At 41.0% G+C, this 13,726-nt stretch overlaps 1 protein-coding gene across 6 annotated transcripts in view; it reads left to right on the top strand.

Annotated features, from left to right (window-relative positions):
- Positions 1–13,726, top strand: part of HIVEP1 (HIVEP zinc finger 1) — a 121,301-nt gene that overhangs the window by 82,625 nt on the left and 24,950 nt on the right. For all 6 annotated transcript variants that reach the window (XM_041413125.1, XM_041413119.1, XM_041413120.1 and 3 more), the window contains exon 4: positions 6,463–12,410. In XM_041413125.1, coding sequence (XP_041269059.1) covers positions 6,463–12,410 — 5,948 coding nt within the window. The remainder of the gene's footprint in view (positions 1–6,462; positions 12,411–13,726) is intronic.

The raw sequence follows: 13,726 nt of genomic DNA, 5'->3' as shown, positions 1-13,726 counted from the left end.
TGGTTTTCATGGAGTCAGACTTCATGATGGGGAATGGTGAGAGGATGAGAAGCAATAGGAACAAGTTGAAACAAGAGTGATGCAGACTGGCTTGTTCCCCACAAGGATAGTCAAGCAGTGGAAAATGTTGCTCACAGAAGCTGTGTAGACTCTTTCCTTGGAGGTTTCCAATACTTTATAGTTCAAAACGCTATGGACTCAGGTCTGATCCCATAGCTGGCCCTGATATGAGCAGGAGGCTGGACTAGAGATTTTCTGAGGTCCCTTGCCCACCTGAATTGTTTTGTGATGGTATGAAATACCAGTTTTTTGTTTGGAAAATTCACTCAGTGGCAGAGGTACTGGATGTGATTTCTTCATTTGTATAGATCAACATATATTTTTGTCTACAATTACTTTTAATATATGAACTTGAGAAACACTGATTTTATGAGCTTGCCAGGGTGCAGTGGTAGGGGCATTAAAATTTAATTTGACTTTACAAAAATATGTGCTATCATCAGAGTTAGTGGCACTACTCAAATGGGCACAGGTACTACATATTAACACATTTGCACCTTTCCTGGAGCTTGTGTTAGTAGGATATTTAGTATTTTGGTTAATAATGAGAAACTATGCTGATAAAATAGTCATTCCAGTACAAGAATCTGGTGTGAAATAGCCCTTGAAAGAGGATTGGGGAACCTGTGCCTGGCAGCCAGTACAATACCTTTGATGGGTCACATATCAACATTGTCTGTTAAAAACACCAAGAAAATAATCATGTGCTTACAGCCAGTGTGAAATCCTGAAGCCATACTCACTTTATGCATGCCCTATGGAATAATTTGCTGCTTGCTGGTATGAACAAAAGGACAAATGTTGCCACAGATGAACACTTGATCCAATCCCTGTCATACTGCTTTAGCCTTTGAATGTCAAAGCTCCTCCCTACTTGTCTTTTTAATTAATCCATGTTAAAATGTGCTTTACATACAAATCCAGTGTTTTTAAGGGTCTGCTCTAGATATGTTTGGACTGGTGTTCTCAGTAATAAAAGTACATAAACATGCATTAATCCTGCTGACAGGGGTTTTCAAATACCACTGCTGACTTGGAGTGCCCCAAGTTCTGTCACTTGCCTCCTGACCTCTGAGACAGGGAGCAACCACCCTCTGGCCACTTCATGAAGCCTGAAATTAGGCACTAAAATAAGACTGTTAAAATTGTTTTGCTTTAAAATCCAATTTTATTTGTTCTTAAAATTAAGCATGGCACTTGTGTTAATTATGTTCAAATCTTTGTGTTGACTTGTTGGCTGTGAACATTTTCATAGTTGTATTGGGTCGGTTATGTAATCAAGGTTCTGTTGTTAGGAAAAATATTTATGGCCGTACTTAACATGTAGGAAGTGGTATGAAGCTAAAAAGGTAACTTATTAAAAAATGAACATTAGTTATTCCTTGCTGCATTTAATGTGAGTTCTGGTGGCCTTATATTTGCCAGCAAATACATTATTTCTTATTTCTTTATTTCATAATTATGCTCATTACTTATTCATGGAAACAGACCCAGTGAGGTGATTCATGAGTGCTTTTGATAGTTTTGGTGAAATCAAAATTAAAGAGTATGTAAAGCTTAGCTTAAGCCAGAATAAGGTCCTTAGTAACAGTCTCTCTCTTTTGGGAACCCTTCCATCTTCGGATCACTGGCATTGCTGAGTGCCACAGTAACATCTTAGCCATTTATTTAAGACATCAATTAGTAGTTGAAGACATTCAGAAGAGACTTGTTCTTACTTACAGTGCCCTGAGAGCCGAAGAACAGACTAGGAACTAAAAGATCAGGCACTTGGATTTTAAAGTCTGGTCTTCGTATGGGAGCCAACAGTGATTTTTTTAAACTTCTGCAGTGTGAAGTGAGTACATGTTATGAAAATTATGGTGCTCATTGGACTGCAGGGACAGAGAGTGGTTGCTTGCTCTTATGTTCACAGGATGGCACTGAGGGAGAAGGGAGTGGTGCCCTTCCTTGGTTCCCTCTTACTCTTTTCTTTAAGTTCAAACCTGTAGCTCTATTAGAAGGGAGAGAAAGAGAGTGGGTGTTATAATAACATGTAGGATTTGAGACAGGCAGTTCTGGAAGTTGCTTAAACAAAACCATTGAGATCATTTTGTCAAGACACTGTCTGGTTCACCAGTAAATGCTTTGGAAGAAAAAAAATCAGATCACTTATAGCTTCCCTTATTTGCTGTGTGAGTTACTCTGCAGATTGCTATCTACACCATCACACCTGTGTTCTGTTGTTCTATTTCCTGTGCATAGAGCGAAGTGCATCAGAGAAATTGTAGGTGAACAAAATCATGTCTAGAAACATCAGCTTTTTCTTGTCATGTTTTGAGGGCAGAATTTTATGCTGAAGCAAAGGAATTAAGTGGAGAATCTTGAGAGCAGACAGAACAAAGCCAACCAGGCAAAGCACAAAAGAAATGCTCTGGTGTCCCTGGAATGTGAAAAGCAAGGTATTGAGCACAGTGGCATTGTCCCCTCTTCTCCTGGCCTGGGTAACTTAATCCTATTTGATGCAGTACAGCTTATGAGAAAGATTCTTTTTTGACATCTGATTGAGGTGACATCAGTTCTCAAAAATAGCACTTCACCACCAGAGGAAAGAGGGAGTTACCACTCAATGATGAGAATGGCTGGGTGACTGCAGAGGGGGTGAGCAGAGCACATGGCGTGGCAGGGAGAGAAAGAAAAGCAGATCGGCTTCATACTTTCTTCCCACATGAGGATGTTTTTTACATTTTTGTTTGGTGTCAGTTTGTGGATGTGGGTATATCCACAAACTGCCCTGTGTGATGATGGCCCTGGCAAGTCATCACACTTGTGAAAGCTGCGAGGCAGAAGAGTCTTCAGCATTTGGGACCGATGCTTTCTGCCAGTTTTGTTGATGCCTCTGGAAATACTGATGCAGTTGACCTTTGTGCAATCATGTAGCTGTAGATTAAGAAACGTGCAGTGGAATATCTTTAACATAAACCGGGAATACAAAGCAGAGACTTATACAAAAAGAATGACAAGCTAAAAATAAGTGAAGCAAAGATGTTGGTAGTTCCTTTTTTTCTCCAGATATGCCAAAAATTCCATTATTAGCAAACATAAGGTGAATATTTCCATTAAGAATAATAATAAAGATTTCTAAATTATCCAGGAGTGGGGTAGAAGACCGGAGTTAAACGTTTTTTAAGCCATGTAAAGTCATCCTCAAGTAAGTACATTTTACAGGATTTTATGGACAGGTACACTGAAGCAATTTTGTGACTCCATCTCTGGGATCACAAAATCTGTAGAGGCAGAAATACAAATAAGAAATTAGTTCAAATTATTTTTGTAGACTGGAATTTTATTGGTATAGAAGCATCACAATTATAGTGAAGACTGAAAAAAATACCTTTTTCTATATGTAATGCAATGCATAACTTGCCTTTGTTTATTCTTTTTTTCTTTTCTTTTCAACTTCCCAAACAATTTTTATGCTTTGGCATGTGTTGAACAGCATTTTAAAAAATAAAGCAGTAAAGATATTATGGAAAATTCTGATCTTGTTATTCAAAGTGAATGAATCTTTTTAATTGCTTGTTAATAGATTAGAGATACATTTTTACTTCCATTGAGGCTTTTGTAAGCCACATTATATCTTTCAGCTGTGTTGGTTTCCAGTTCACCTTACATTGTGCAGGTTGAGTATCCTTGTTCTTTGGCACTGTATGGTTGAAACCCAGAAACAATAGCTTTGAATATTCTGATATATCAGGAAGTACCACATCATTTGATTGTTCAGTTGCTGCAATATGAAACAACTTAAGTCTATTTTGTGTACGTTTGCTTGGATGTTTGCAGTTCATGGCACTCCTACTTTCCTAGCTGTGTAATCTGCCCAGCTCTTCCCGTAGTGCTCCGGTACAAACACCGGCAGTATGATCGATGACTGTGATTGTGTGAGGCATGATTGTGACACCACAAAAGCTACAGTGTGTGCATAAAAGGAACCAAATCACTTATGCACAATTAACGTGGCCATGTTTCAGAGGGATCACCAAACCATGGTTAAAAGCAATCTTTTTTGTAATTACCTTGTTATTTTCTCTTTGATGCATATAAAACTGTTTTTTGTTGTTATTGAAGAAAAAACTGTCATAGTATGAATTCACCCTTAATAATATGAATGAGAAGTTACTAGTTTAAGTCACTATTAAATTGTGAAGCAATGGAAAGTACAAAACGTTATGATGGAAGACAGCTTGGCTTTGAATATGTTAAATCCAGCCTAATATGAATAGGTTTTGATGACACAGCAATAAATCCAGAGTTCATTTAAAGGTTAAGTGAACAATTACTGCAGAAATTTCTTTCTGGATGCCCAAGAGGAGCACAAAGTTACCAGAACTACAATTTGGAGCCAGTAGTTCTGGCAAGGGATTCAAGCATCTCTTCCATGGGACTGCTGAATGTGACAAAACAGACTCTTACTCTTTATAGGTAAGCTTTCTCTAATAGGGCAGGGAGAGGTGTGGGTGAGGTTCTGCAGAGATTCCACACTTGCAATGAATTATGTGCACTGTGGTTTCACCCCAGCCAGCAGCCAAGACTCCATAATTCCCATTCTAGCCACTGCAAAGAACATTAATTCTACCCCAGCCAAAACCAGCATGTCATGTGATGTGTAGTCTTTAATCTTTCAGTTTGCAGGGTAATCTGAATGAATATCCATTCACCTAACTGCATATATGTGTACAGTTAAATTGGCATCGAGGCAGATTTTAGGTTTTGAAATTCCAAGTATCTGGCATTACCACACAATCCAGTTGGGTTGTGCTCTGGATGGAGAAAGCATAACACCTATGCTTTTTTTCCCTACTGGTCACTTTGCATTCTCTAGGCAAGCTTTAGGCATGGCCTGGGTTTCCTCTACATGGAGCGGGAATTTCATTCTGCATTCATCAGCTACAGAATCTCTTGTCAGATGACACAATGCATTGGCTTTCTTCCCACCACAGTGTGAAATCCAGCTGGTGTTTCTGCAAGAGGACAGTGTGTGCCAGTCCAAGGGGACATGGGGTTGATGAGTACTGGGAAGTTTGAAGTTCTTCCATGTGCCTCTTTGTGAAGTTGACTGTGAGAATTTCATCCCTTTATGTGTTGTTGTAAGGCTGTTCTTTACCTAGAAGTGCGCATAAACCTCTGTTCCTGAGTTACTTATGCAGGAAAAACTGCTTGGGGTTACTCAGTGCTGCTTCCCAAAATGTGTGTGTCTGAACCTTCCCAGAGCCATCAGTCTTCCAGTCACTTCAAATTCCTCCTTTGCTTTTAATATTGTCAGTCAGATGAGTAGGGGTTTTGCTAACAGCATGATGAAGGAGTTGTTAAAGCCTAAAAAAATGAATTTACATCCATTTAATATTTAGCTTCCTCTGCCCTACCAGTGGTGCTAGTGGACGCAGTGGCTCTGACTATGTTAGGATAGAAGTAAAATAAACCAAATGAGCTGATAGATTATCATACATTTGAGGTAGACAAAGATGTGTAACTTTGGTATCCACTAAAAAAAAGGCTTCTTTCTATCAACACTGAAATTCAGTCTATTTGTGGTTTTTGTTATAGAGGGAATTGAACTGCCTACAAGTGCTTCCTACAAAATTATTCTGCTGAGTAATGCTCCAGTTCATTTGCTATTCCCAACCCCCTGAAACTCTGCATGCATATCTGCTTAAAATCAGCAACAAGTGTATCTAGTAATGAAATAATTCAAATCTAGTTTATTTTGTTTCATGATGCACAAATAGGAAGTCATTTAAGTGTGACTGATTTTATTCATCCACAGTAGTTGCTCATCTGAAATGCTATTGAAATTCAGTAATTGGAGCTCTGAAATACAGTATTTGACAGATGGTGTGGGTGGTTGTGCCATTTCCATGATAAATCTACTTACAAATATAACCATGGGAAGTTGTGTTCATTCCTTGACTATGGGAACATATAGATGGAAAAAGTGACAAACATGACATATGTGTCTTGGTTCTTCGTTTTCCTCCTATAATGATTTGAATTCTTAAACTAATGCAAGAGAGAGGCTTCTTTTACTTGTCTGAAAAGGAGTTGCTAAAATATTCCTTCAGTAACCTTCCTTTTCTTACATTTCCTTTGAGGCTTTTCCTATAGTGAATTACTTTTGTAATGTCTTCAAGCATCAGTTAGAAAGCATTGCTCATTTTAGATGAAAACAAAGTAGATCTTCTCTAAGACACATTTACTGTTAACTGAAAGTATTGGAGGCTGGAGAGATGGACAGTCCTGTTGCCCCTGGGCTTACTGTTGAAACTTAGAGATGGTAAAACAATATAAATAAAAAATGTACTCCATTATCCAGTTTGAATATTCTTTTTTTTTAAAAATCTTTTTATTCTCTTTGTGTTTTAACAGAAATCACCGATGCTGGTACTAGAGGAACCCAAGACACAATTAAGGGTGTGAAAAGAAAAAAGATTGTGTCTGAAAACCATCTTAAAAAAATACCAAAATCGCCTTTGAGAAGCCCTGCTGAAGCCAAGGTTAAGCAAAATGTAGACCCTTCACCGCAAAAAGCTCTTCCGGATGTTTCCAAACGTGCCACGGCACAGGATCACCTGCCCGTGCAAAATGGAAATCAATGTACCAAACAAAATGGGGGAGCACTTAGCGGTGAGATAAGTGTTGAAACAACCAAATCTGAGACATCAATGCAGACAAAGCTTTCACTGACGCATCAGTCCTTAGATTTGTGTAAACAGGCAGCGGGGGATACTGATGCAAACCAACTGAACTCAGCAGAGAGGAAGCCTCCCTCAAACTCCTCATCAAGTAATACAAAGACTGACAGTAATGAATGTATTAATTTTGTTGATTGCAGTACGTCGTCCCCATGTACGCGTACTGCATTCGATGTCTTACTAAAAGCTATGGAACCTGAACTGAACACCTTAGCACAAGAGTGCCCCCCTTATGGGATGCAGATAGAGAAACTGAGACCAAATAAAACTGTAAGCACCTCTTCTAGTCTCACATCCAATACAATAAGTGTCCAAAATCAGTCTGCTTTGTCACAGCAGGAGTTTGCAGCTGGACCTCCCTATTACCCACGTACGTTGAACAATGTGCATGTAGCAACAACAGCCAAGACTGGACAAGCACAAGGCAAATCAGTTTCTCATTCACAAGATCTTATTACTAAAACCAGTCAGCAAAATCACCAGGTTGTTATGTGTCCAAGTTTAACTAGGTCGCTGGTGCAACAGCAGAGTCAAGAAAACCCCAAGCTCCAGCAGATCTACAGCATAGCAGTAACTTCGTCTGTCGTTCACACCTCATCTTCCACTGTAACTCAGGTTTTTTCTCAAAACCCCTTAGTAGCTAGTTCATCTTCACCATTGTCAATTAACACATCAAGTTCAACACACTTGTCTATAGGTCCCGTGTATAATTCAGCCCAGACAGCGTCAGTTGTAAACCATGGTGTAGAACAAATATGTAACCTCTTGAAAGACCAGAAGCCTAAAAAGCTAGGGAAATACGTCTGTGAGTATTGCAATCGGGCCTGTGCCAAGCCCAGTGTTCTCCAAAAGCACATCCGATCCCATACTGGAGAGCGACCATATCCTTGTGTGACGTGTGGGTTTTCATTTAAAACCAAAAGCAATCTCTACAAGCACAAAAAATCTCATGCACACGCTATCAAACTTGGACTTGTCCTGCAACCAGATTCAGGTGGCCTCTTCTTGTCTCATGACTCGGACAAAGCACTTAGCATTCATTCAGATGTGGAAGAAAGTGGTGAAAGTGAAGATGAAGGCACTGCAGATGAAAGGCAAGATGATCAAGAACTGGAACCTGCACAATTAGTGAAAGTCATTTCGAGTGCAGAAACACTTCACAAAGGAAGCCCTACTCCATTAAGCAACCCAGACTGTATATCAGGTGACTCTTCATTACATGATGCAGAACCACAAGTAAGGGCAGCTTTACCAAAAGTAGTAGTTCATTCTGTAAATGTTTCTCCATTGAGGGCTGATAGCCCAAAAGTGACAGAGCCAGCACCTGAGCTTGCTGCAGCACAGAGAAAAGGAGATTCTAAAGTCACAACTCTTCAGTCAAATTTAACACATACAGCCTCATTCAAGGAGAATGACATAAAGCAGCATCAGAAAGTAGAAGCAGGTCTGTTAGAGGAACAGCCAGGATCTACTGGAGGACCAGTGCATGCTCAACTCCAGAGACAACAGGCTACTGATGGTTCTCAAGATCAGCAAGGAAAATGTCTTTTGAGCCCTAGAAGTTTAGGTAGTACTGATTCCGGTTATTTCTCTCGTTCCGAAAGTGCCGATCAAACAATGAGCCCTCCAGCTCCTTTTGTAAAGGGATTGTTGACCTCTGAGAAAGATCCAAATAAAAATCTGCCCTGTGTGCCACGAGCAAGCAGCATGGTAGCATCAGTGGTACAAACTGTTTGTGCAGAAAAAAATCTGATACTCTCAGGCCAAATGCGACCTCCCTTGGCAACAAAAACTCTTGAGGAGCGTATCTCAAAGTTAATTTCTGATAATGAAGCTGTTGTGGATGACAAACAGTTAGATAGTGTGAAACCAAGAAGAACATCTCTTTCAAGAAGAGGAAGCATAGATTCACCAAAATCTTACATATTTAAGGATTCTTTCCAGTTTGATTTAAAGCCCATGGGAAGAAGAACTAGCTCAAGCTCTGATATACCAAAGTCTCCTTTCACACCCACTGAGAAATCCAAGCAAGTTTTTCTTCTTTCTGTACCATCCCTTGACTGTTTACCTATAACACGAAGTAATTCTATGCCTACCACCAGTTACTCAGCAGTACCTCCTAATGTCATACCTCCCTCTCATCCTCTTCGAGGAAGCCAGTCATTTGATGATAAAATTGGCTCTTTATACGATGACGTTTTTGTGTCAGGACCTGCTACCCCACTGAACCAAGGTGGACATCCTCGGACCCTGGTCAGACAGGCAGCAATAGAAGATTCTTCTACTGGTGAAAGCCAAGGTCTTGGACCAGTGCGATCTGTAGAAGAAAATTATCTAGGGTGTAATTTATCAAATGAATCTTTATTGCACAGGAGCAAATCCCTGGCACAGGGATCAAATTCAGAAAAAACAAAGAAGTCCCCTCAGGTGCGAGGAACAATGTTTGAATGTGAAACCTGCAGAAACAGATATCGAAAACTGGAAAATTTTGAAAACCACAAGAAATTTTATTGTTCAGAGTTGCATGGACCTAAAACTAAAGCAGCAATCCGAGAGCCTGAGCACAAAACTGCTCCAAACAGTACACAGCCTCAAATTCTACACTACAGAGTCACAACTTCAACTGGTGTCTGGGAGCAAACACCCCAGATAAGGAAAAGAAGGAAAATGAAAAGTGTTGGTGATGATGATGACCCACAGCAAAACGATACTAGTGTACCATCAAAGAATACAGAAGGCCAAAGCAAGCCAGCAAATTCTTCCAGTCTGTCAAAACACAGTGGCACAGCTGTGGTAGGATCACAACAACCAAGCAAGCTTCTACTTCAGAATTCCCAAATTCAGCTTGTGGCTCGTGGCACAGATCAGACTACTGAGCCGAAGATGGCTCCCCTCACTGAAAAGCAGGCAAGTTCAGCTGTGCAAGAAAAGGTGGAGTTGAAAAGACAAGGGACTGGCATTTCAGTAATACAGCACACAAATTCACTGAGCAGAAATAGCTCATTCGAGAAATCAGAGTCATTTGAAAGAGTATCACCAGTTTCTTCTCAAGAGCCCAACAAGGGCGCAAAGCACCGCTCTTTGAATACAGTTGTAATCCAAGAAGACAGACACTCTCATTTGAGCACTCCCCAGCGTCACCAACCCTTGTCTTCAGAACCGCCTAGAGGGGACATGCAGGGAAGCCAATTAGTTTCTAATGAGAGAAGTGCGCCACTTCAGCCATCAAGACTCGTTCGCCAGCATAACATCCAGGTTCCTGAAATACTGGTCACAGAAGAACCAGACAAAGAGCAGGAAAACCAATGCAGTGACCCAGAAAAGACAGAAAGATTTAACTGGCCACAACGCAGTGAAACGCTGTCAAAACTGCCAACAGAAAAACTTCCACCGAAGAAGAAGAGAATTCGGTTGGCCGAAATGGAGCATTCATCTGCTGAATCCAGTGTTGACTCCACGCTTTCCAGAAGCCTAAGTCGGGAGAGTAGCTTGTCTCATGCCTCTAGTTTCTCAACTTCACTTGATAAAGATGAAACTTTAAAGGCTGAGAACCCTTCCAAAGCAGAGCCTGTTAGTAAGTCATCAGAATTCCTCATGATTCCTGCTGGCTCACACGCACTGGCAGTGCCTGGACCTCATTACCGGGAAATGAGACGTGCCGCCTCAGAGCAAATCAGCTGCACGCAGCCCTCAATGGAGGTTGTGGACTACAGGAGTAAGTCTTTCGACTGCGGGAGCATGTCTCCATCAAAACCTGTCCCGCTTGTAGAGGTAGCCACTCTGAAAGTGTCGTCTGCAAATGGAGCTGCTGGACACGTGCCTCTGCTAGAAAGGAGGAGAGGGCCATTTGTAAGACAAATATCTTTAAATATTGCTCCTGAAAATCAACAGCCTCAAGTGAAATCGACTTCTTCATTGCAGGCAGCTCATGCCACAGATGTGCCCACAGTGCCACTGCACAGGCTGCAGACCTCTGGCAAACCCTCGGTGGAGTTTCCTTCAAGTACTCAGCAATCACAGACTAACTCCAGACCTCATTCAATGATTCAAAATTGTAATCCTGTTAGCCTGTCTTCATCTCAGCAGCCTCTGGATCACATGTTGAATAATCAAGGCCAGCCATCCTTGACTCATCAGCCTTCTCAGCCATCTACTAAAACATCACCCCAAGGGGAGCAAGCAGGCACAAACTCACTTTCTTGTCAACCTGATGAAAAAAAGGACTGTTTTGCTCCAAAGTATCAACTTCAAGTTAAAACATTACATATAGGTCAGCCATACTCTTCTAAATTGCTAAAAAATACTTTATCAACTCAGACTGGTCCGAGTCAAGTTGGCATGGACCAGAATGCATCTTCTTTTGAAGTGCAGACAAAACTCTCTGACATGTCTAATCCATACTCTGTGCCTCCTCTAAAGCAAATTGTTCCTAATAACTGCAGCAGTCAGATACATCAGATTCCTCCTTTTGTGGTTCCCGTCCGTATTCAGAGCAGTATGCCATCCTATGGCTTCGCAACTGTTACACCTCTGCCTCACATTTTAGTGACCCAGGATCAGGGAAATCATTCCATCTGCAAAACAAATGTCGTGATGGTGCCAACGCTTGAAGGTAAAACTCAGCTGCCAAAATCTCACAAAGATCATCAGAGGACTTTGCCAAATTCATTTGAATTTGAAAATTCGCCACTGGAAAGTGGTACCAGAAATTCACCTTTGTCAAGCTCTTCGAATATCATTCAGAAAGTGCCAGTTAGTGGACTCTTCCCTCAACCAGAAGTTACAGCTTCAAGTAAACGAATGCTTTCCCCAGCAAACAGTTTAGATATTGCCATGGAAAAACAGCAAAAACGTGTTAAAGATGAGAGTGGAGCTGCTTGTATGACAGATGCTAGACCATTGCATTCACTGAATGTTAGATCTAATGACCCTACTAGTAAGCAAAAGAAACCGGTTTTGGTAAGACAGGTTTGCACCACAGAGCCTCTTGAAAATCACCTCTTGGATCCTGATGTTGCTACACAGCATGAAAAAAACAGCAAGGCCACTACTTCAGACCTGCCTGACCATCAGTCATCTGACACTGGGGTTTCAGAAACCCTGAAGAAGTCACCAGAATCCGAAGACCTTAAGTCTTCCACATCACCGGTGTTTGTAGTTAGGAAACCTTCTGAATTGTCTCCAGTGAACAGCCAGAGTTCTCTTCTCAAGGCTGTAAGTAGCAGCCAAGAAAGAAGGTCCCCACCTAACAGTGATGAGAACACCCACATCAGCAGCCCGGGCCAAGCAAAGCCTGTGGCAACACTGGCTGTGATGAATGCAGGAGAAATGCAGAGGTTGTCATTTCCAAGCCTCAAGACCACAACAAATTTTACCTGGTGTTACCTCATGAAGAGAAAACCATTGCACCTGCTGCAAAATGATCAAAAAATCTCTGCCTATTCTACATGGACCATTAGTCCCAACAACCCCAATCCACTCGGTTTGTCAACAAAGGTAGCTCTCTCCCTCCTCAATTCCAAACAAAAAGTTGAAAAGCCACTGTACACTCTAGCAAGAACTACGCACCCCAGATCTGATGTATTGGTCTATTCAAGCAAGTGGAAGAACAGCTTGACCAAGGTACTTAAGCTATGTTTGATGTATACTGATCATTTACAGAGGATTTGCTTTGGAAATCATGCTTCTTCATATTTTAGAGAATATAATATGCCTGACACGTACCATATATGTGCTTATTTATTCTAATTATGCTGGATCAAACTGCTAAAAAGATCTTAAGTAATTCAATTACGAAACATGTTCATAAGGATTTATCATTTTTTTCATGGGAATTAGTTCCTGGGCTTAAATCTGTGTATTGAGTGTTCATTATGGCAGGAATGTGTCTGGCTATTTTTTTGTCATGCAAAGGGTAGAACAAAATAAGTCTGATATAAATATTTTTTAAACTCTTCTAACTCAAATTAATTTAAGATCATAATTACATATTTTGCCTTAAAATTCAGCTAAGGAAAGAGCAATAAGGGTATTTTCTGCTTCAAAAGAGTACTCAGCTTGAACAGGTGCCCATGGATACGCCATGAAAACAGTTTTCACCATCACTGATCATCTAATTGTGAGAGGAACAGTATACCATTTCCCTTTCTCCCACCTTTATTAATCAGCAGTGTGAAATAATGACAAAAATAGCAGGGTTTAAACAAAATTGCCACTGCCATAAAACCACTGACAACTTTTTGGATTGATATGGCTCCAAAGATAACATTAAATCTTGTGCCGAGGAATGTAATCCAGGCAAAGGTTGTGACCCACATGAAAAACCACATCATTCCAGAGTCCATAGTGGCAGAGCAAAATAGTCTCTTGTTATTTCCTTAGCTGTTTTGGGGCTGCACAGATGTGATCAAGATTTTACTTGCTGAACAGTTTTGTTACAGACAGGACCAAAGCTGTTTGGTTTAGACTGGATTTGGTGTTCTTAGTGATTGAACCACCGTTCTGCATGGGTGAAGGTGGCTCTTAGCCCTGCATTATGGCAGCAGGTGTCTGTGTCTCTGTAATGGACCCAGTAGTGGATTTTATTGTCCCATCTACTGAAGTTGTAAAGCTCTCTGAAGCATGGTTTTGTGCTTTTCCTTCCTCTGCACTGCATACTTGGTGCCAAACACATTGGAGCTGGGCATCAACGAAGCCAAAGACCTTCCTTTCTCCATGATCCTTCAGGGCATGGAAATGGTTTGGCAAGGGGGTAAAAGTAACTGTAATTTGTCCTACTGCCATCAGCAAAATGTCCCAGACATTGGGATTCAGGGTCCATAGGCCAGCAGGCACTCTAGAGGAGACATTCCACAGCCTTGGGAAAAGACCCCTGTTTGTGTGGGTGTTGAGGGACAGAAACTGCTGCTGTCAGCGGTCACCCTGGAATGTTTCTGTGT

Source organism: Onychostruthus taczanowskii, unplaced genomic scaffold, assembly GCF_017590055.1.
Source record: "Onychostruthus taczanowskii isolate IOZ18803 unplaced genomic scaffold, ASM1759005v1 scaffold40, whole genome shotgun sequence".
Classification (NCBI taxonomy): domain Eukaryota; kingdom Metazoa; phylum Chordata; class Aves; order Passeriformes; family Passeridae; genus Onychostruthus; species Onychostruthus taczanowskii.
Note: the sequence above shows the minus strand (reverse complement) of the source record. Positions and strands in the feature narration are given on the sequence as shown.